Source organism: Conger conger, chromosome 13 (genome assembly GCF_963514075.1).
Source record: "Conger conger chromosome 13, fConCon1.1, whole genome shotgun sequence".
NCBI lineage: Eukaryota > Metazoa > Chordata > Actinopteri > Anguilliformes > Congridae > Conger > Conger conger.
Genome location: NC_083772.1, coordinates 36,009,498 through 36,034,734, shown reverse-complemented (window position 1 = coordinate 36,034,734; position 25,237 = coordinate 36,009,498). Strand labels below are relative to the sequence as shown.

Genomic DNA, 25,237 nt, shown 5'->3' with positions numbered 1-25,237 from the left:
TTTAAGCACAGGTTTCAAACTCCTGTCCTGGAGGGCCGCAGCGTCTGCTGGTTTTTGTGGTGTTCTTGGCACCAGTGGGTCATTCATTGGCTAAAGAATCCACACACCTTGTTCTCAAGGCCTTAATTGACAGCTGATTGAAAGGAAATCACAAAAACCTGCAGACACCGTGGCCCCCTGGGGATTCAGTTTGACACCATGGCTTAAAGGGCCCGATTGCTAAACAAACTGTCTGACTGACACTGCTGAACTGACTGACTGATGACTTAGCTGACGAGCTGATTGCCAAAAGCACTGACAGACTAACTCACAGCCGCATATGTGGGGAAAGGTGAGGCAGCTCTGCGGGCAGTCCCTGTGTTTCTATGGGAACTACATTTTTACATTTTTTGTCTGTACAGTAAGCCTGGTGTAGTGCACCCCAAGGCTCTGAAGCTGGGAGATTTTTTTGGTTGTGTTGCTCAGGACGGTGACTTCAACATCTGATGGACAGGTCCCCATTCGTCAGCATGTCCCTCCCAGGCCCAACCCTTCAATGTGATTGGTCACAGATTTCCCACCCTGATGCCTTCTAAAACTGGCCAGCATACATCCACAGTGCAGACGGTGCCAGTAAACCTCAGAGAAGGAAAAGAAAAAGGGATTTATGGCCATCGAGATAAGCTACCGCTAAACCCAGAGGGAGGAGCATTTGGGGTGGCCGGGTCCCAGGGAATACCCACTTCAGCGAGAGGGCTGAGGGATAATCCACAGGAGAAGTGGGCCCGATGTGTCTGTGATAAGGGCTGGCCTCCGGGAGCCCTTTACCGAATGGCCCCAGTGCCTCTGAAAACTGTTCAAGTCCCAAATTTACTCTTAAAAATGTATTTTAGCTCAAGATTCAACTGTCAGAGAGGGCAAAAAAAAAGCCGGACAGTATCTCTTTGATAATATTACCTTGGAGAAACTCCCCCAAAACCACCAGTAACACCTCCCAAACAACCAGCAAAAGCCCCTGAATCAGCCAGCAACTCCCCCCCAAACAGCCAGCAACACCCACTAAATAACCAGCTATATCCCCCAAAACACCAGCAATACCCCCATATAACCAGCAACACTCCCAAAACAACCAGCCAAACAACCAGCAAACAACCAGAAAAATCCCTCAAACAATGAACAAATCCCCCCAAACAGCCAGAAACACCCCTCAAAAAACCAGCCATGCCCCCTCAAACAGTCAGCAGCACCCACCAAAACACCAGCAACACCCCCCATACAACCAGCAACACTCCCCAAACAACCAGCAACACCCCCAAACAATCAACAACCCCCCCCAAAAAAACAGCAACTCCCTCAACAGAAAATGGCAACACCCCCAAAAAACGCAGCAATACCACCCCAAATAACCAACAACACCCCCCCCCCAACAACCAAGAACACCTCCCAAACAACCAGACCCCCCCCCCAAACAACTACAATCACCTTCCAAAACAACAAGCAACACCTCCCAGCCCCAAACAGACAGCAACATCAGAAACACCCCCAAACAACCAGCAATCCCCCAAGCAGCCAACAACACCCGCCAAACAACCCCAGCAAACAACCAGCAACACCCCGCCAAACAACCAGCAACACCCCACCAAACAACCAGCAACACCCCCAAAACAACCATCCACACCGGCAAACAATGACACACATACACACACACACAAACACACACACACACACACACACACACTCACACACACACGCTCCCACACACACACACACCTTGTTCTGATTCAGCAGGCGCTGATGCATGCGCTCTTTCAGTAATGGATGTCTCCTTTCATTTGTTGTGGCCTTTCCTTTGTGCCTTTTTTCAGACTGAAATAAACCTGTAACATTCCAGCACTGATCTCTCCCCTCCGCTCGCCTTCTCGCTGTGCGTCGCTGAGGATAAGAGTGACTCTGCCCGATGCCAGTAATGTCAAATGTAAAAATAGAAAGCCATTTAGAAGCAAACACTTAAGTATTGTCAAGCATCAGAGCTGGCTCACGCTGTTCCTGCAGATCATGTCTGTATTCACATCATCCCTAAGAAAGCACACCTCGTTGAAGAGCTGGAGATCTCAGTGAACTGCTAATTCGTAGAATCAGGTCTGCCAAATAAGGGTTGGAGTGAACACCTACAGGATGGTAAATCTCTAGGAACAGGATTGGGCAAGCCTGGTCTAGATCACAGCTAATCAAAAAAGACAAAACGTACTGTATATTATGTACGCATACAGTGTAGCCTGTAGTACTTGGACAGAGTCAAAACCTGTGTTGTTTTGCCTCTACTCCAGAACATTGTATTAGAAATGCAACACATAGAAAAATATGACGTCGGGGAAACAGGCAGGTTTCATTTAAGGGTGTTTACATCCATATCCAGAGACCAAAGTAGGAATTACTACCATTTTACTATTTTAACACAGGAAATGGCAAAGGAACACAGGTGAAATGGGATCCTTGCAGTGACTACTGTGAATCAGACAGTTTAACCCAATGATCTTCCTGCGGCACACCCTGCGGCTCTCTAGGACCGGGAATGAAGACCATAGGTTTAAGCCCTGCACCATTTCGGTCGAGGGGCCACCTTCGCCTGATTTTGAAACAAGAAGTCTCTGTGACTGTGACCCCCATTGGAGCCACTCCATACCTGTTGCTAATCAGCATTAGCATCCTCACTGAAGACAGACTCAGGCTCACAGCTCTGCACGGTAACCACTCTGTACGACTCCGGTGGCCCTCCTTCCACTGCCTCTGAGGAACTCAGCTGCCATTACAGCTGCCCCGTGCCTCTCTGTGAGCGACACAGCCTTTCATTACGAGCCGTAAATCGGCTGCGGTTTAGCGTCCATCGCTACCGCGGCACTCCCAACACACAGCGCCAAACAACACGCAGGCTCTGTATGCACGCACACACAAGCTCACATGCGTGTGATGTACGCGCCACGCTCGTTCACACATCACTCGCTATCCCTGCTTCTCCCGAGTTGCGAGGAACTATGGAGAGCATCTTTAGGTGTGACTCACCAAATGTATGATGCATGAGAATCTGCTTTCACCCCAAGCCCTCTCTGCGGAAGCTTTTACACATGCTTTCCCCAACGGACTGGAGAAGCATGCTGAAGGCAAGAACACAGTGTGAGAGCATTCAGACCGGGGGCACCAGTGATTTTTACATCTATTTTGGGATGGGGGGGGGGGTGTTTGGTAAAGGTTAACCGGGGCAATAAGAGACAGAAACTGTCTTTGAAGAACACAGCGAGCAGCAGTGCATGCATTCTCAGAAGCGGGTAAATTCGGCACGGTGCAGAAGCTGGTGATGGAGAGACCGGCGGAGTCACGCTGACCCTTCGCACAAATTAACACAGCTCTGCTCCTCAGTGCTGACGGCCCTTTCACAGCCAGCCTCATCCAGCAGACACAAACCGCCATTTTACAAACCACTTTACAAACCTCTCATTAACGTCTTACCAGACCAAACCTATTGTTTACAAACCACCATTTTTAAAACCTCTCATTAATGTCTTACCAGACCAAACCTACTCTTTACAAACTGCAAGTTCTCGCATAACACTTCACCAGACCAAATCTACTCTTCCTAAACAGCCATTTCTCTCATAATGTCTCACCAGACCAAACTTACTCTTTACAAACCACAACTTCTCTCATAATGCCTCACCAGACCAAACTTACTCTCCATTTATCAAGCTTCTCTGGCACACTAGTCTTGGAGCAAACCACTGGTAACCCTCAAGAACAGAATGGCCAGAGTTTGCTTAAAAGTACTTTAAGAAATGGTTCTGGAATTCATATGCTGTGGAATAAAGTCTACGTATAAAAAGGGCTGTAATCCCAACATGAAACACCAGATATTGATGTAAATACCTTCAAAGAAAAGCTGACGCTCTGCACTTTAAAGCTCAATTCATTGTTTCCATTCAAATCCAGTGTGCTGGTGTGCAGAGCCAAAACAATAAAATTAACATAACCGTAGATAAAGTCATCATATTTAGCACTTGGTTGCATATCCTTTGGATTTGAAGACTGTGCCAAGTAATGAGACTTCTGTTTTAGGCTGCCGGTTTGTATTTGCTAAATTTATTTCTACCAAAAAAAGAGTCAATTTTGCGCTACTTAAGAGGGTAGAATTGCCTCAAGGTAAATGTAGGCTACAAACATGGCTGAAATCTCTTCGGCAGGTTGTGCCCCAAAGTGACTGAGCTCCCTCATCTGTAAGGCTGCTAGTACTGCTGTACTGGTGTGTTATTCCTGCCAACTACATGTCAGAGCCACCTACACGTCACCTAATCCGTAAAAGCACCGATCCTTCATTTGCTCGGCCAATTAAATTCAGTGCAAAAGAGAAGTGTAAGGAGCATAATATAAAAAGTACTTTTTCAGTGCCTGTATATCAATAGAAATTCTAATTCACAATTCAATGATTCCTAATCCTTACAGAGTGAGAAGAGTGGAAATATGACATTGTGCTCCATGAGGCTGACGCGGTGACCCTTCACCCCGCCCGAAGATCAGTCAGCCCAGTCGCTGGCTTTGAACACAGCTGTAGAAACAGCAGCTTTCCTGGGCCTCCCTGGAGCTCACAAACCCACTGCACTGTGCGGTCCTGTCTGAACCATTCCTCCAGAGACCGGGAGGCCCCGCCTGCGCTCAGCTGGCCTGAGAGAGGTCACAGCTGTTACCGGGGGGGGAGGGGGGGTCACCTCCAGGGCAAGAGCAGAGCTGGGAAGTAAAACCTGACTCAATATCATGTTCCCGAAAATGTCTGCCCAACAACCTCACACATATGCAAACGCACTGTACGCACAGCCAACACCCTCACACACAGGTAAACACACTGCACGCCCAACACCCTCACACACAGGTAAACACACTGCACGCCCAACACCCTCACACACAGGTAAACACACTGCACGCCCAACACACTCACACACAGGTAAATGCACTGCACGCCCAACACCCTCACACACAGGTAAATACACTGCACGCCCAACACCCTCACACACAGGTAAACACACTGCACGCCCAACACCCTCACACACATGCAAACGCACTGTACGCACAGCCAACACGCTCCAACGTTAGTTGGCCAGCTAAAATGTAACCTAAATGTGAGCGTAGCATCAAGAATTGCAGCTGAAAGTGAGAAAGGCTCAATGGCACAGTTAACTTAGAATAGAATAAATATCACCCTCTCTGAGTTTGAACACGTACGGGTGATTAATTCCATTGCAGGAGCCAGTTCTCCAATGCAATGCTATTCGTCAACCTACCTTGTTCAGTGAACAATTAACCATTCCCTCAGAGGAGAGTTGATACGGATATACTCCACACACATCTACATGAATACATTTCAATAAATTATCTGACAAAATACCATGTTTGTCTCTGGTTTATTCATTTCTGGTCTTCTAAAGAACACAGCTAAATGCACACAACCTGCTTGACTTCTTTTAGTGGAATAAAGACAGCAGTTCGCAGGTCAGAGAAATCAATTTGCAGTGTTACCAGTTAAAAATGAAATGTTTCCAATGTTTTTAGTCACTTCACATGTTGATACTGTCTAAAACGTTTGGGTCAATTACCTCAATTTGCAAGGCCATTATACTGTAAGCATTAACTTAATTTTTTCAGTAAGCAGTTAGTCATGTCCCTGTTTTGTTCTTCAGATGCTTAACCCTCGTTAGTCACACGTAGAACGGAGTAGCATTATCAAAGGATAGGGGGGAGAGAGGGAGTAGACGATTCTTAAAGATTCAACACGTTGTTTGACCAACATAGCAACAGCAACCAAAGTGGGCAGGGCTTTGCTATCGGCCAATAGTATCCACAATGTTTAATCATTTCAATACAGACTGGACTGACATTGGTCCCAGGAGAAGGAGGCTTCTGCAGTGACATTGGTCCCAGGGGAAGGAGGGTTCTGGCGGGACATTGGTCCCAGGAGAAGGAGGGGTCTGCAGTGACATTGGTCCCAGGGGAAGGAGGTTCTGCAGTCACATTGGTCCCAGGGGAAGGAGGGTTCGGCAGTCACATTGGTCCCAGGGGAAGGAGGGGTCTGCAGTGACATTGGTCCCAGGGGAAGGAGGGTTCTGGCGGGACATTGGTCCCAGGGGAAGGAGGTTCTGCAGTCACATTGGTCCCAGGGGAAGGAGGCTTCTGCAGTCACATTGGTCCCAGGAGAAGGAAGGGTCTGCAGTGACATTGGTCCCAGGGGAAGGAGGGGTCTGCAGTGAAATTGGTCCCAGGGGAAGGAGGGTTCTGGCGGGACATTGGTCCCAGGAGAAGGAGGGGTCTGCAGTGACATAGGTCCCAGGGGAAGGAGGGTTCTCTACCATCCATGGCTGGGGGAGCCAGTGATATCGATATCGTGTGTGGTAACACCTCTGGAGGAAACGCAGCCCGCGGTGGGAGCACGGAGTCACCCACATTCAGCACTCTGTGTTATTCTGGGATTCACGTTGACGCATCTTCCCATTTTTAGCAGGGTGCCGCCCACGCACTGCGCTGTGTGACTCATGAATGGACTGAATTCAGGCTTGGCAGACGGGCCTGTATCTGGTGCGAGTTATTTCACACTTACGCTTCTATTCATGTTTTCCAAGCCTCCCTGCTGCATGACTGAAGCGGCGTCTCGGTCCTGGTGAAAACCGCAGCAATGCCCCTCCACGCAGGGACTCAAACTGGCAACTGACCGGTTCAGATCCCTAAGTACATCTTTCATCTGAATACAGTCAGTAGCTCAAGTGTCTTTCTCTCTCCCTCAAATACAAAACCAAACAGGCCCATGCATTATCTGCAGAACAACTTGTGAGAACATGTGGCTAAAACAGAAAAAAATATTGATGAACAGCAATCCACCCCAGAAGTATCCATCTCTCTCTCCCCATCTCTTAGTGCTGTATACTCAAGTATACAGCATTATGATAATCACTATATTAATCACAGACAGCCGTACTCCCCCCACAAACTACTGATACTTAATATGCAGTCATGATATTTACTGTAATATGCAGTGCCATTTTCCCTAAAAGAGGGTTTCTCACTCAAAGACACCGAGCATGGCTGCCCTTCATCCTGAGGACCAGACCACAGCGCTTTGGTCCATCTGTAATCAGGGGTAAAAGCTGGCCGACTGCCCGTTCTCCGGAACATTCCCCCGCTTGAGTTACACCAACGCTCTTCACGTGCACACAATACAGCTGAGCTAAGCTCACCCTGCGTGAGCAGCACATCGACAGCCCGCTGTACAGAGAGGCCGGGCGGGCAGAGAGACACGCTCCGATCCGCTCAGTGCTGCACTACACATAAAGTAGGCTAAAGGGGCTATTTCATTAGCCCCCTATAGTCTAATCTAGGACTAATGCAGTTATACTTGTATATATGGTATATTGTATTTGCATTTGTATTTATCTTGGCACTGTAGTTAGTTCGTAATTAGTAATTAGTGTCCTAATTTCTTACTGACTTGGCTGATTTGCCATGTGTACTGGAAATAATATTCACGGCTGTACGACTGATTCTCTGTGAATTGCATCTTACCCTACTTGTTCTGAAGTGTGTTCTAATATGACCCTGATATGCACTTTTTTGCACGTTGCTTTGGATTAAAGTCTCTTCTAAATAAAATGTAATGTAATGTAATAAAGACACATCGAGATTATAAAACGACCAAAGCCTGGAGCATCCGGCCAAAATAGATGCACTTGAGCCTTTCACTGAGAAGAAAAAACTTTCAGATGCACTGAAAATCTTCAACTGACCTTGTCCAGGTTTGCCTCAGCACACTGCCAGCATACTGTCCACTACAGAGAAAATAATAACAGCTATGCTTTACTGTATAAAATCTAAGCGGTGATGCCCAGGAGGAAGTGGGGACTCCCAGGAGGACTGTGGTCCCTCGACTGTAGACCATATCCCATGCAGAACGGAGCTCCCCGAAAAGCGCAAACAGCTCAGAAGAAGGCCACAGGAGCTCAAATCACTCCCAGCACAGCAGTGAGGAGCGAGGGCCAGCAATCACATAGCATCCGTCCCTCCATCTCTGATCCGAAACGTCCCAGGAGACCCACAGATCACCCGACCCAGCAGACACGTCCCCCAGTTATTTCAAAAACAGTTATTTCAAAAAGAGCCATCCTGTCATTATATTAAACTGATTCTCAACAGGTGTGAGAACAGATTGGAAAAGCAGTCTGATTTGACATTATTGGTGCTAAATGGAGGTGGGGAAATCTGAGCTGAACTCAAATCCAAGAACTGCATGGCAACACGTTTTGAGAAAGCCCTGCTGTAGATTCTGCTACCTCACTGAGCGCCTCACAGGTCAGGAAACGCAGACAGGAAGCACAGGGTTTCACCGAGAGCATGGGGGTGGGGGAGGTTTGGAGAGGTTGGCAGTTACTTAATTTGCAAGTGTCCATCAATTTGTGGCAGGATAATGCGCATTTCTAAACTTCACTTCAGCCTGTGGTGCAGGAGACTTCTGGCCACTCGCAGGTCTTTCTCCAGGGTGGGCAGACAACCCTCTCGGGTAGGCACTGGCCAACCCTCCACCCACCCATAGCCACGCCCCGGTGTCTGTGGTTACTGGTACGCAGCATCAAACTTATTAACCCCAAGAAATAAATTATTCAAGGGGAGGGGCTTGACGGGGAAATAAAGAAATAAATAAGGAAAGGGTTCTGTTGCTGAGAAAGAAAGAAAGAGATTGCAGAGAGAGGGGGAGAGAGGGGGAACAGATAGACAGAGGGAGGGGGAGAGAGGGGGAAGGAAGTGGGGGAGAGTGTGCCACACTACCACTCTCTCTCAGCGTGTGCCAGTAATCTCCACTCTCTGCTGAAGGAACTCTAAATTTAGCCCCAGATTTACTGAGAGATCCAGGAGTCTGTGCTGGTTCTGGAGATCCAGGAGCCTGTGCTGGTTCTGGAGATCCAGGAGACTGTGCTTGTTCTGGAGATCCAGGAGACTGTGCTGGTTCTGGAGATCCAGGAGTCTGTGCTGGTTCTGGGGATCCAGGAGTCTGTGCTGGTTCTGGGGATCCAGGAGTCTGTGCTGGTTCTGGAGATCCAGGAGTCTGTGCTGGTTCTGGAGATCCAGGAGTCTGTGCTGGTTCTGGAGATCCAGGAGTCTGTGCTGGTTCTGGAGATCCAGGAGTCTGTGCTGGTTCTGGAGATCCAGGAGTCTGTGCTGGTTCTGGAGATCCAGGAGTCTGTGCTGGTTCTGGAGATCCAGGAGACTGTGCTGGTTCTGGGGAGCAGTCACCTCTGCTCTTATCACAAGGCTCCGCTCCCAGCCTGACAGAACTCTGCTCTTACTGGCTGGGCTCAGGTAATGAGCTGTCTGGAGCTCTGACTGGCTTTAATGTCCGACAGCACAGAGCACAGGCTCTGATAGGCTACAGCACACCCTGCAGACACGGCTCTGATAGGCTACAGCACACCCTGCAGCCATGGCTCTGATAGGCTACAGCACACCCTGCAGCCATGGCTCTGATAGGCTACAGCACACCCTGCAGCCACAGCTCTGATAGGCTACAGCACACCCTGCAGACACAGCTCTGATAGGCTACAGCACACTCTGCAGACACAGTTCATATGGAATATCCGTGAATAATTTCCATGGTCGCCAACAAACGTTTCATAAGTATAATTATTACACTACTAAGGGGTTCCTATATTATATTGATGTTTCTGAGGTGCTCCCACGATATTTTCAGTTAAATGGCCTGTAGTTTAATCAGCTAGAGTAATTCATTATTCATATGAATTGTTAGTTTTTCTGTTGCATTTTTAAGTGGGGAAATTGCAGGTTAAACGGGATAATGTGTCTGCATGTTTGTGTCTCAACGTCGTAGGCAGCTATATTAACATGCGATCACATTAGGGTTTACAATATCCATCCATCCATCCATCCATTATCTCAACCCGCTTATCCTGAACAGGGCCGCAGGGGGGCTGGAGCCTATCCCAGCATACATTTGGCGAAAGGCAGGAATACACCCTGGACAGGTCGCCAGTCCATCTCAGGGCACACACACCAACCCACGCAAACACGGGGAGAACATGCAAACTCCACACAGAGAGGCCCCGGCCGACCGGGATCCGAACCCAGGACCTCCTTGCTGTGAGGCGGCAGTGCTACCCACTGCACCGTCCATGCTGCCTGGTTTACAATATAATCATCATTAATAATATTGCCAATGTGTAACTATGTTTGATCCACTGTGTAATGAAGGGCTAGACATAAAATGTATTATTGTTACTCTTATTTCACTTATTGTAAAAGCAAGTAGTGCCAGTAGTCAATGTGGAGGTGTGTATATTTTCTCCCAGATATGATACAGATGTGCTTCAGAAGTCTGTGAAGTACTTGGCAAAATCAGACCAATGCCAGTACTAAACCCCAGTCCTGAGAAGCTTCAGGAGACGGTGAGTTCTGGCAGCATCCGACTGTAGGGACACACACAGATGTAGGCTGTGTGTGTGTGCCAGTTGTCACCTTCCCCCCCACCCTGGTTATTCCACCTGCCCCAGTCCCAACCCACCTCCTTTCAGACCTGTGCATATCAACCCTACTAATGCTGTTAGAAACAACAATACAAACATAGTCATTCATTTATATTTGTGTTCCTGTTGTGGTGTTTAAATGTTTATGAGGATTGTAATATGCAGTGCCCTTCATAATGCTTGGGACAAAAACCTAATTAATATATTATTATTATTATTATTGCATCTGTTGTTGTTAACTTGCCCATATTATGTAGTTGCCCAGCTAAATGCTTAAATAATAGAGCAGTTTCCACAATAATTATCTTTTATATTTCAACATTTACACACATGAACACTGTAACTTTAAATGATAAATACACAATTCAAACACAGTTATTCATTTATATTGTATTCATGTCATCCCTGCTAGTATCTCACAACACAAATACTAATAGTAACATGCAAGGTCAATGGTCCAAAGTATCTCAATAAATCCACTGAATTCTCTCACAACACAGCCCTGTTTGACTTTCCCTTTGCACATATCAACATGTACACTGGCCCACGGGCTGCTACGACACAGGAGCTCCGCGCACACTGGCACACTGACGGAGTTCAGTCCACAGGACACAGCATTAGGCCAGGTCAGAGCACATCTCAGCCTGTTCCCAGCAGGACATCTCTGCTCTGCCCCTTTGCAGAGACCTGGGATTGAGCCGGGAGGAACGCGGTCACCAACCCAGGCGTGTGGCGCCGCTCGGTCTACCCACAATCCTCAGGGGCCACCCAAACGAGGACTGCAGTCCTGAGACAGGTCTCAGCGTGACATCATGCCAGTTTAAGCCATTCTGAGGTGGACAGAACCCCTACTATACCCTACATAACAGAACAACACCTGTTGCACTCCACCTCTACCTGCTCTATGGTGCCAAAGCACTGGCAAGAGAAAATGAAAGTGGAGTTAACAAGCAGCAGAAAAGAACAAAAACAATCCCAATGTCTGAAATCACAGACGCGCACCAACCCCCATCAGACAACACATGACAACACGCGTCACAAGAAATCTCACATCCTCTTACCTTGGGCTGAGCACGTCGGGGGAAGGCAACTTTAGGGTCAATCTGTGAGGGGGGGGGGGGGGGCACAGGGTGGAAGAGAGCACAGTGAGACAGTTTATGAACAAAAAAACAAAACAATTCCACAACATGTCATTTTTTTGTCTCTTTTCACAAGGCAGAGAAGTGAGAGAGAGGTTTGGCAGGGAATGTTCTGAGCTGCCCCCAGCCTGTGAAATATGTGTCAATATTCTCGGCTTATACTCAATAACCTCATATTTAGTAGCGCAGGACAGGAAACAGTACATTGCCCAGAAAATGAAAAGGGTGACACAGGTTGCAGGTCGACACTGGTGATGGAAACCGGCCTTACAACACAAACCGAGAAAGGACTATCTGGCCATTTCCACATTCCCCTCCCTCTGCTTCTGATCCGTACCCTATAAAAGAACACTGATGGACAATGTGCCTGTTAAAAAAAAAGTAATAAAAAACACCAAAGATCAAAGACTCCTCTCCTTCACAACACACAGCAAGAACTCTGTTAGCTGCACTGATACAGGGCTCTTTGCGCGGCCCAGAGAAAGTTGAGTAATTTCCGTAATGAAACGTCTAGGCATGACGGCAGAAAGCGGAGATAACAGTGACTGCTCACTGAGTGATTGCTTTTCCTTTAGAAAAAAGGGAAAATTTGACCAAAACAGGAAATTCAGCGCCAGCCGCTGATTACACAGCACAAATGGATCATTTACCCGGCTCGCCTCAGGCGCAACCAAATTAACCAATTACCTTGTGGAAGTCGACCGAGTCTAGCAAGGAAAATAACATCTGCCGAATAAATAGCAATGTATTTAGAATATGAAAACGCACACAGGTTTAAAATATTTCTTTTAAATTTAACGTGCCACTTTCCCCTTCTCAAACCCATGCGGTATTTTCCACCTCGTTCAGCCCAGCTATTTCTTTTTCTTAACTTAATACTGAATTCATATTGACGTCGCCCACTCGCTCTCTGAAACACATCACACAGCCAGATCCCGGAGGGCCAATAAACGCACGACTCCACAAGATCCCAGCGCTGGGATCACGGCTGGCGGCACTTGCTAATGTGCTAATTCAGCCTCTCCAGTGGCACATCATACACTACTACAGCCCCCAGGCTAATGCTCCTGCCAGACCTCACTTCCATAGCAAAAGATTACAAGGTTCACAACTCTTGGAGGAATATTTTTTTTTTAAAGAATAGTGAGGGTTATTTTTAAGAACCTCAAAATTGAGTCCAAATATAAGCCTCATTCTTTTTTTTTCCAGTTATATTGCAAAAAAATGATAAAAATTGAATTTTAACTGGTGCTAAGTCCAATTACATTCCACTACAAAGTGAAGCAGCAGTACACTGAGGTCTGTTTGCCCAGCACTGTTGATACATGGATTCACAGTGTTTACAGCGAAGAGATTAACTCAGCCTTGGTTACATGGATCTCTCATGCTCAACCCAAAACTGATGCAATCCTAACACATCCAACGGCTCATTCATGGCAAATCTATCATCCTTTCTATATACGTATGTATATATACACACACAGTGGGCGCACACACTGTATAAGACTGCATATACAGTGCAGTTCATAAGTATTTGGACAGTGGTACAATTTATTCTTTTGGCTCTGTACTGCAGCACGCTAGATTTGAAATAAAACAATGCATATGAGGTCAAAGTGCAGACTGCCATTTGAGAGTATTTACATACTGTGGGGATCTGTGTAGGAATTCATTCATTCATTTTTATACAGTCCCCACATTTTACGGGAGCAAAAGTAATTGGACACTTGGCTTTTGAGCTGTTTCTGATTAGTGAGGTGCATTTGAACGCTTTCATAGTGCACGTAGAGGAAAGCTTTCAGTACAGTATAGTATCTAGTCTTGATTCTTGGTGTTCTTTTATTCTTGACTGCCATTGGCACAGCACTGGTCCTCATGTTGACAAATGGCAATAACAGACACCAAAGGCAATCAAAAGCCTAGAATCAAGATGAGATACTGAAAGCTTTCTCATGCCTGCACCTACCAGGTCGGTAGAACAGGCAACCCACATGCGAGAACAAGGCATAGAAGTCTTTATCATAAAATACGCAGGTCAGACAGGTTCTAACCGGTATCAGAAATAAATGCTGGAGAGTATGGTCGGGACACATAACAATCTGGCGACAAACTGGACAAACAAAGGGGTTTAAATAACACAGGTAACAAGAGGGAATGGTAATCAGGTGTGGGAAACAGTCAGGAAGTGAAACACAGGTGAAACGAATGAATGAGGTGAACAAACTGACAGGGTGGCTACAGTGTGCACAGAGGTAACAAAAACACGGAAACGCGACGCACTTAGACAGAAAACGATACAGTGAAAACACGAAACCTAACAGCACCAAGGAAGCGATTGAGTACATCTGACTATGTATAAGAAATTCCTACAGGGATCACCTGATATGGATGTAAATACCCTCTAATTAAAGCAGTCTGCACTTCAATCTCATATTCATGGCTTCATTTAAAATCCATTGTGCTGGAGTACAGAGCCAAAAGAACAGAAACTGTACCACTGTCCAAATACTTACAGGCACTGTGTATCCTCAGTAATTGTTTTACTGGCAATGTTTAAAAATAATTAATGGCGATATTTTTGAAAAGTACTTGTTTAAACTTGTTTAAATTTTACAATGAAATGCACTGTATGTAATTTCCTATTAAATTAAATGTTTAATGATGTGATAAGAATGACATTTTCCTATGACTTTGAGTAAAAGAATGGTAAAAATATGATAACATGATACTGTATAGTTAAAGCTCAGCTATACAGATACAGTATGCAGACAATAATGGGCCTAATAGGCTGGTGTTTCAATGGGTTTAATTTCTTAAAAGTTTGCATGGCCAATTATTTGCATTGTTGTTTTTACTTGTTTTTGCTATACACTGAAGATAATTGAGTTTGAGGTCACATGAGATGACAGATCCAAATATCAGCTTTTATTTCCGGTTTTTTATCTAAGTGAGAAAAAGTATTTGACTGTCAGATGTTTGTTGAACAATAAATAGTTATGAATGTCTACTCTTTGTTTTAGCACTGGGTTATGCCTGAGAAGACATTTGTGTTAGAAAGAATAAACCAACATGAAGACCAGAGAGCTGTCTTTGGGAGAAAAGCAAGCCATTTTGAAGATTAGAAAAGAGGGGAGCCATTGATCAGAGCCATTGCACAAGCATTGGGGATAGCTTGAACAACAACTTGGAATGTCCTGAAAAAGAAAGAAACCACTGGTGTACTGAGCAACAGACATTAAACAGGTTGACCAAGGAAAACAACAGCAGTTGATAACAGAAACATTGTGAGAGCTGGCCGAAAACCCCAAAAATGTGAGTCAGTGACACAAACAATCTCCACAGGGCAGCAGTGAGGGTATCGTAATCAGCCGTTCGAGAAGACAGCAGCAATATAGAGACAATACCAGAAGATGCAAACTACTCATGAGTAGTAAAAATCAGAAGGTAGGACTACAATTTACAAAGAACTAGAGATGAGCCACAAAAGTTTTATGGACTGATGAGACCAAGGTTAACCTCTGCCAAAGTGATGGAAAGGCCAAAGTGTGGAGAAAGAAGGGATCCACTCATAATCCAAAACATACAAGCTCATCTGTGAAGCACGGTGGAGGAAGTGTCATGGATTGGGCTTGCTTGGCTGCTTCTGCAGTGGGCTCACTACTCTTTATTGATGATGTAGCAGCAGGATGAATTCAGGAGTCTACAAAAACATTCTGTCTGCCAACTTAAGGAGAAATGCATCCAAACTAATTGGGAGGAACTTCCCCATGCAGCAAGACAATGACCCAAAACACACTGCCAACAGAACAACTATTGGACTTCATTAGGGAGAAAAGGTAGAAGGTTTTAAGACTGGCCAATCAATCACCAAACCACGAAACAACAACTGAAAAAGGCTGCAGTAAAAGCCTGGAAAAGCATCACAAATTACATCGCAGACTTCATGTAGTTATCGCAAGCAAGGAATATGCTACCAAATATGAAGTGTTATTTACTTTAATTTACTGAAAGTCTCTGTTCCAATACTTCTGCTCACCTAAACATTGGGTGGTCTGATACCAAATGTGGTATGTTCTAATTAGTTTAACACATCAAGGTGTAAATACCAAGAAATAAAAGCTTGTCTCATGTTTATCTTTTTAGCTCAGCCTCAAATGTATTCAGTACTGTATTGCAAAAACAAAGGAATTGGCCTTGCTGTTCTTACTTTTGGAGGGGACTGTATACACACATATATACACACACATTGACCAGTTTATTTGGTATTTATTAAACTTATTGACATATTAAACTTATAAAACGTATTGGTCTTCTGCTGTTGTAGCCCATCCACTTCAAGGTTGTTTGCTCAAAGATGCTCTTCTGCTTGCCACTGTTAGAATGCATGGTTATTTGAGTTACTGTTGCCTCCTTGTCAGCTTGAACCAGTCTGGCCATTCTCTACGGACCTCTCTCATTAACAAAGCATTTTCACCCACAGCAACACCACCCACTGGATGTTTTTTGTTCATTACATCATTCTCTGTAAACTCCAGAGACTCTAGAGTTGTGCACGGACATCTCAGGAGATCTGCAGTTTCCCGTCTGGCACCAACAATCATTCCACAGTCAAAGTCAAATAGATAACCTTTATTCCCCATTCTGTTGTGTGGTTTGAACAACAGTGGTTTGAAGTGGATGTGGATGGGCTACAGCAGCAGAGGACCACCCCGTTAGTGGGCACAGGCCCACTAAAACAGCACCTGGTCTGACGAATCTCAATTTCTGTGGCAACATGCTGATGGTCAGGTCAAAATTTGGGGTGAACAACATGAATCCATGGATCCATCCTGCCTTGTATCAACGTTTCAGGCTGGTGGTGGAGGTGTAATGGTGTGGGGAATGTTTTCTTGGCACACATTAGGTCCCTTAATGCACACTGAGCATTGTGTAAATGCCACAGCCTACCTGAGTATTATTGCTGACCATGTGCATGCCTGAGTGGTCATAATCTAGCCATCTTCTGATGGCTGCTTCCAGCAGGGTAATGCACCATGTCACAAAGTACACATAATGTCAACCTGGTTCTACAAACATGACTATAACTTCAGTGTACTCTAATGGCCCCCAGTATCAATACAGATACCCAGTACTAGAAAGGTGTACCTAATAAAGTAGTCACTGCGTGTGTGTGTGTCTGTGTGTGAATATGCATTTTTTATTATCGCTTTTAAAAAGCTGTTGGTCATTGTAAAGCATTTCCAACTGTTTTATTCAGTCTTTTCAAGGGTATCAATCCAAATATTTGTATTTTATTTGGTGCCCATTCACTCTGTAAGGCTGAACACTGTGAATAGATTGCAGTCTCTCAGTGGATGGAGGTGGTTTCTTTTTCTGCATTAACATCTTTTCCTGGGGGCAGGACTGGCCCCAGGGATAACAGACCATTAGCTGAGCATATTAGGCCAGAGCACACAATGGAGTGCATTCCTACACATTTAATACTATGACTGAAAGTAGTAATAATAATAATAATCATAATAATAATAAATATAAAAATAATGAAAAGGCATGAACTAATGTAGTTAACTCACTACTATTGACAAGTTATTCTGCACAGCTGTTGATGTATTTGTACACCATTATGTTAACAGCTACATTAGTTATTGCCATTTCATATTAGAATGAAAAAAACATTAACAAATACATTAACTGGCTAACTAATTATAAGTTCATCCTATAATTTGCTAATTTATACATTTAATGTAAGAAATATATTAGTATTGGTTAACAAATGCATTAACTAATGAAATGCTCATTTCAAGCTAAATGAACAGATTTGTCCATCATTAATTCATGTTAACAACTACATTAGTTCATGCCAATTCATTAACCTTATGGCAAAGTGTGATCAACAAAGCCTTAAAACATTCAGACCATCTGAGGAGCTTCTACTGCAGCTCTTGTGAATGTTTTGGCAAATTCTTACTGATTGAGGACAAGGAAAAGCAAAGCACAAGAAGTGCTTTTTTTTATTTTAGCCAGGTAGCGCTTAGCCTACAGCAGGCCGAAATTAATAGGACTCCTACAGATTTGGCCATTTTAGCCAGGATAGCATTTAGCCTACAGCAAGCCGAAATTAATAGGACTCCTACAGATTTGGGGATTTTTAGCCTCTGCTTGACCTCAGCCGAATTTCAGGCTCACACCTGCAGATGATCCCCCTCCCTTCTCAGAACATGTTCTTCAGCACAGAAAATAAACCACAATGAAGATGGCCTCATCTCTTTAGAGCCTGTTCTCTTCCCAGTGCACAGTAGCCACTGAATAAAACAGCCATTAGCACAGACCACCCCCAGACTACACAGGCAAGATCACCAGTAAGCCAGGCATCTGCAGGACAAAGCATGTTTCACGGCAGGAAGGAGAAATATGTGGAATATGTTGTATGTGAGGGATATGCTGTAGGTGTGGGATATATTAATTTCACAATGTTTGGGAATGCTCCAGGCCATTTCCTGCTTTCTGCCAGAGAGGAAGAGGCGGAGCTAGAGGCCGCACTCTCGGTCTGAATCGTCTGCTTACTTTATTGGACAGACAACGGGCGCTCACAGAATGAATGGAGGTCAGTGAAGGTTTTCCAAAACATTTAGCTAAATGGGTAATTTCTAAAAAGACAAAATAAAACATGTTCCCTTTTCTCACAGATTATGCATTTTTAGGATCTACTTTTTAAATAATTTTAAATCAGACTAGCGCCAGCCAGAAGGAAGCCACTCTGAGCATAACATGAAGTAATGTTAGCAGCTAGGCTAATGTCAGACAGTAATGTAAGATAGCTAAAATAGATTAGGTAACCTGTTACGTTAACCAGCTAGGTAGTTATATCTAATGGTAAATATGATAAAGTTATCGACACTTCCCATTGTGCAGAGAAAAAACCAGTGGGGAACGGCACCAGTTTGGCACCTTCCAGTCCTCCAGGCCATTCCCTGTCCCCTGTCCCAAGTGCCCATGATGCACCCTCACGGTTACACAGGAGAGAGCGGCGTGGCAATCCCAGCAGCCCCCACAGCACTCCGCCATGGAGCAGCCATTTCAATATTGGTACTGTATCAATAAAAAGGCATAGCAATAAATAAATAACAGAAGAATGCATTTTACCACCTGCCAAGCAAAAACAAAATTGAGTGTTGCAAATGCGCTCAAGCAACCCATTTCTGCTACGTAACAGGAGATACTATGAAAATAATAATTTATCCCTTCAGTAACGGTAAAAAAAAAAAAAAAACTAATTGCAAATGAGTTTTTACAGTGGGGCTGTACTTGCATTGATATTTGACTAAAAATGGTCCACCTAACCACTTTATAAGTACTGAATAGAACCTGCACTTATTACTTTGCTTAGCAATTACCCTGATCTAGGTCAACTGCATGAATCATAATACAATTTGGGTTATGTGCATTGTGAAGAGGCATGCATTTGATGGGCTTGAACTTCTAAAGCTGTGGTCACACGTGCACTGCCCTTCCTGCCACACTCAATTACCCTCCCCAAAGTGCAATCCTTGCGGGCACTCCATCCTCCCGTGTACACAGAGATCTCACTACAAATCGGTGGCATGACCAGGGCAGGGAGATTTCAGCATCACTCGATCTCTTGGAACAACCACAGGCTTTTACCAACAAACAACCGTCTCCTTCACACTGCAGGAAACAAAGACAGGCCAGGACAGACAAGCAGTAAGTCACCACATTGTTACAAAGCAAACTCTTACCGTTCTTACGCTCGCCCAATCGCACATTCACGACTCCGCCAACAAATTCTGTAAAGGGCATTTTATGAATAAATACTGACCCAGTTTGTTTAAAATATTTATTAAAGAAAAAGAGAGCCAGATTATGAACAGACAGTACAGGTTAAGCAGAAAAGAGCAAATATTCAGATCCCCTAGTTGTGTCAGGCTAAAAATGGTGCATCATACACCTTGTTAGGTAACCCATAAAGTAATCCATATCCAAAATAAATATTCTTTCATACTGCAGACACATTAGAGCAAATCTATGTCCAGATGTGAATGTGTAGCCACAATAAGATCCGCACAGCCGTTGGGCCCTTGAGCAAGGCCCTTAACCCTGCATTGCTCCAGGGGAGGATTGTCTCCTGCTTAGTCTAATCAACTGTATGTCGCTCTGGATAAGAGTGTCTGCCAAATGCCATTAATGTAATGTAAAAATTAGAACAGGAGGTGACTGCCCCCACGGCACAGCCCCCAGGCCACTTACTGCTTCCTGCCCTGAGGCCATTTCCAGCCTCCAGGCCATTTCCTGCTTCCTGCCCTGAGGCCACTTCCTGCCTCCAGGCCATTTCCTGCTTCCTGCCCTGAGGCCACTTCCTGCCTCCAGGCCATTTCCTGCTTCCTGCCCTGAGGCCACTTCCTGCCTCCAGGCCATTTCTTACTCTGAGGTCATTTCCTGCCCGCCCAAGGTACTTCCCTTCCCTCAGTGAAGCCTGGAAGGCACTGTTTTTTAGAACTAGAAAACTTAATAGTGACAGATTAGCAAATAGATTTGTTAAAAATACATGAAAGTAAAACTTCCAGTGAAAACACAAGTACACATTATCTGTGGTGGGCAGAGCTGAACCCGCTGGCCGACCTGCTGTTTGCAGTCCTGGAGGCAGGAGCTGCCTTCTAGGCGTCACTGAGGGAAGGAAAGTACCTTGGATGTCCCAGGTGCCCATGATGCACCTCAGCACTGCAGGCACAGGAGACCAGCCCGTCCTCGCGGTTAAACAGGAGAGAGCGGCAGGGTAATCCCACAGAGCACGCTTTCAACAACAATACGTCGGTCTTTCGACAGCTACCCGCACAACCCGCGCGAGGCTCGCTTTCAACAGCAATATGTCTGTCTTTCTACAGCGACCATCTTTCTACAGCTACTTTCAAAAACATCTTCCCAGCTGAAAATGTAAACGTCAAGGGCAACACAAACACAGTTCTTGCTTTCTTTCGGTCAAGTAGGTGTTGTTCCAATGAAAAAGGGCTGGCAAAAATACAAAAATATATAAATCAAACACAAATTGATTTTACCACCTGCCAAGCAAAAACAGGAAAAAGCAAAAAACTCTCAGGGTAATTTCCTCCATTCTATCCAGACACAGACAAACACACAAACAAACACACAGACAAACACACAAACAAACAAACATAAACACACACTAAATACATATATACACACACAAAAAAAACAATAACCTTTTCCTGAAAATTACCTGAAAATCAAACTATTTCAAAAATAATGCAAATTCACTCCTCTTAAAAGCATACTCCTCTTAATTCTATACCCAAACAGCACTTTTTACAGGAAATTGAGGGTTTAATTTCCCTTTCAGATAATATAAGACAGCAACTGACATATGCAATTACAGTACAGGAAAAGGTCAGTCAGATATTAAACAGATTAAATGAATGTGGCCATCTCCGCATCTTAACACAGCTTTTCTAATAAATCCTCTAGGTTATTAGAATTTAGAAAAATAACTTTTTAAATCAAATATTTTGCACCTACTATGTTATCCATGGAATCATACCTTAATTCATTTTGGAAAATGAAAATAAAAGATGCATCTATTTTACAGAGTTGGAGGGGTGGAGGGGTTCAGTAAGCCATCCATATATTGGCACGTCAATATATGCATATATATGGGTGGGGTGAGAGAGAGAGAAGGCAATATTACCCATGCATTGGAAGCCTGTAAATTAACAGAAATACAGTTTTACAAAGAAAATAATTCTTATCTTCGTATGCTTACTTTTTGGTAGTTGTTTCCATTTCATTTGTCACACTGAATAGGCTAAGCTACTAAATTAAGCAGCATCACGGTAATCCATGTTCCCCTCAATATGTTTTTAAGAACTTTAAAATGAAGTTAAAGTTCATGTTAATAACTGAACATCATCCTCTGTGGACTCGGGGAGCAGCGACTGTCCGTTATCTGGGCTTATTCATTGTCAGGTGGCTTATTCCATTATTCAAACACAGCGCAGGAGTGCGAGCGGGCATCACCTAATGACAGGGTCAACGAGCGTCAGCGTTTTACCAAATTGTACTTCATTTCAGATAAATAGCACTATGAGCGCAAATACATCCGGGTGATTCCTTGTTAACTGTTCCAGGCCAGCTGAGAAAATGTCAAATAAAAATGTAGATTTGGCTTAAAAATTCACTGACTTTCATTTGTTAACATCTTACCACTATTCTTCCACAAATTTGAGAGCTTTATGATTTTAGATCTCTGGAATATTTGAATATTTGTCTCTGGGGTTACCTTCACTTATGGTAGAATACTCTATGATAGAATATCACATATGATAAGATAATTTAGTTTCCTGAAGTGCAATTTATACCAGTATGCTGTAAACACTTATAATTTCTATTGTGAAGAAAAGAAAAATAAATGCTTAGTGTAATTTATTTCCTATATGTCAATAACACCAAAGACAGTAACACCAAAGACAACTGCACACAAATATGATAATTTCTGCAAAGCTAACATGCAGCCATTTTAGCTAACTAGCAAGAAGACATGTGGAAACATAAAATAAATATTATAAAGGAGTAACACCATAAACAAAAAGAAATTTGGACATATACAATTCAGTTTTTGTTAAGACAGAATTCCGGCTTCATTGTAAAATCACTTCCAAAAGGATCACTTCCTACTTATTTTGAAAGAGATATTATCTGTTGGGTAACACCACAGACATCAAACCTTTAATAAAAAATATTTTTATTGAAGACAATTTTCTTTTATATTTTCTAAAACTAAACTAGATAATGAGTAAACAATATTTTCAGTGTTTTTCTTTTAATTTGACCAGAAAATAGTCATTAAAATGGAAGTTTATGTGATTAAATTCTCATTATATTGCAAAAGTAAGGCTATTTTTCATGATGTGGTGACAAAAGGCTCTATTATATAAACAAATTTCTCTTTTTTCTATTTCCTAATCGTAAAAAAGGTTCATAAAAACAAATCCAGGTTATTCGTGTTTTTATATAATGTGAAATTGCTCGGACCTGGTTTGCAACACAAATCAAAGAATGACCCATTTGGCAGGCGATGTTGTATTCAAATCGAGGTTAAATTCGATTAAAGTCCTCGTTCAATGACGTAATGAGAGTGTGTGCAATTAGCCTAATTTAGCAAACTGCAATCATTTTCGCTGTCATTAACACGGTTATAGGCTATGTACTGTATAATTTCTAGCCGGGCCATTTATATCCAAAACATCGGATAAAATACACAAATAAGGCGAGGGAAAAAGTAGTGAGACGTGAAGAAAAGGCTTAGAGATCAAGTTTCTGTGCCCAATAGATGTTCATACCGCAAGGTGATTACGAAATTTACGAGAAAAAACACGTTATATCACAACCAAATGTCACTCCGAAAGATGCATCACCAAAAACAAACGTACCGTCTTTGAGTCTAATTCGTGGTGCTGTTGTGCAAGGACTTTATCTACGCTGGCAGCATCCCCAAACGTAACGAATCCAAACCCTCTGTAGAAATAAAATAGAAAATAAAACATTCAGAAAAGAACATTAGGGTGAATAATTATAGGATAAGCTAACTAAATATTAATTAAACAAATCGAAATAGTTTCAATGATCAAATTTACCCATGCGAAACAAACAAAACACCGACGTTAGTTTGGCATTTCTAGAATGGCAATATTACGCGCGTGCACTTGGAACAAGTGCTGCGTACATGAACGGCTTACTTTTTAAGAGGATATATAGGATATCCAAAATAAAAACATTAAAGACATTGATTGTTAATAAACACCTCATCTTACAAATAAACACTTTCTTCGCTTAGCCGCGAGGATTGTACAGGAGAGTCCCGCCACCTTTGCAGAGCGCTGATTTTAGCAAACTGCTTTTAAAAAGCACTACGTGGGACAAAACGTCGAGTATTGCATTAGCAATTGTACAATGAGCACAACACACCTACTTATTGCATTGCTGTTCAAGAAAAGTGTAAGCAAAGCTCCAAAAACATTTATTTTACCTGGAGCGTTTCGTCGTGGGATCCCTCATCACCATACATTCTCTGATTTCCCCAAATTTACTAAAATAGTCTCGAAGGTTGTCTGAAAAGAAAATAAGAGGGGAAACACAGAGTCAACCGTCTGGCAAAATAAGTGTTCTTGATCAGATTTCAAACGATCGCTGATTAACACAGCGGTCGAATAGAGGACTTCAAATGGTTGGAAATGAAAATAACCTTGCGCACGCACGGGAGGTACACCGAACATATCCCACTGTACAGCACAGTCGCGCATCGCCGCGAACAGGGGCAGACTCGGATGGACGACATACACAACTCAACAACACCGAAAGCCACCAAATTCTGGAAGAATCGTTTTCTCACCTGGTGAGGTTTGCCAACTGAGGCCACCGATAAACATTTTACTGTAAGGAGAAAACATAACAGAAGTGAGTCCAGTTGTCAGATCGGCCATTTTGACGTGTAGCTAGCTATCTAGCTAACTACTTCGCTAGCTACAAAAAGAGAGCAAAAACGAAGGCAAAGAGGTAGCGAAAGCACTATTACGGCTAACCCAACAAGATAGCTATAATGAAAAGGGGAGGCCACGTTAGAAAATATCACCAAAGGTGAAGCTTACTGTATAAGGCAACTGAGGTGGTTGTGCACGAATACAGCAACTGAGTGTTTTAATTTATACATTGTAAATAATTTAAATAAAAGTACCATTGTAATTATTTCTTACCCCGGGTCGTGTTGCGAATCATTTGGGCTTCCAGATGTGGCTTGGCTCCCGTCTCCCTCCATAGCAAACCCAACTACAGCGAGTAACTACTAACAAACACACAGGCACAGTAAAAGCTAAACGGGTCCCCGCTTAGAGAATATTACTGAGCCGGGAATGCTATCGTCACACGTGGGATCAGCTCAGCCCAGCCTCCCGGCCCATGGGAGGCGGAGCAGGGGGCTCGCCACTTTACCAATTCAATTGACGTCATAATACAACACCACGCCCACATATACTGAAAACACGGTACCCGATTTGTTTTTTTCCAGAGGGGAGTGGTGATGAGAGACGATAATAATTACGTCATCGATATTACAACGTATTGAGTGTAAATAAATTGATTCGAGTTGGTGGCCAAATGACTGAGTTTCCTATAAGTATTGCAAGTTTTAAAAACTTCTCATATACACATTAACTCAAATGCTATTCTCTATATAAGGGTACAAAAGTACCCGTTTGGTTAATTACTTAAACTTCCACAGCGATAGCATAACACGTCTCCATAAATATTCAGATACAGTTTAAAAGAAGCTGCTAAAGCCCAATTTCGGATGATAATTTCAGGGTAAATTGTTGGGACATTTCAAAACAAATCCTGTAATTAATAAAACTGTTCTTAAAGACTTTTTGAAAGATTTCAGTTTCAGTGGTAAGGTCCACACAAAACACCCAACTATGTCTTTTAAATTATGTGTAATGCAGTGTTTACATTCAAATATTACATCAAAACATTTACATT

General features: G+C 43.6%; 1 protein-coding gene across 5 annotated transcripts in view; it reads right to left on the bottom strand.

Annotated features, from left to right (window-relative positions):
• msi2b (musashi RNA-binding protein 2b) overlaps positions 1–24,646 on the bottom strand; it is a 208,725-nt gene extending 184,079 nt beyond the window's left edge. For all 5 annotated transcript variants that reach the window (XM_061216701.1, XM_061216702.1, XM_061216704.1 and 2 more), the window contains exons 1-5: positions 24,457–24,646; positions 24,096–24,136; positions 23,733–23,814; positions 23,137–23,221; positions 11,600–11,641 (exon numbers count right to left, since the gene is read on the bottom strand). In XM_061216701.1, the coding sequence (XP_061072685.1) occupies positions 11,600–11,641; positions 23,137–23,221; positions 23,733–23,814; positions 24,096–24,136; positions 24,457–24,518 (312 nt within the window). In that variant the 5' untranslated portion in view covers positions 24,519–24,646. The remainder of the gene's footprint in view (positions 1–11,599; positions 11,642–23,136; positions 23,222–23,732; positions 23,815–24,095; positions 24,137–24,456) is intronic.
• Positions 24,647–25,237: the final 591 nt, after the last annotated feature.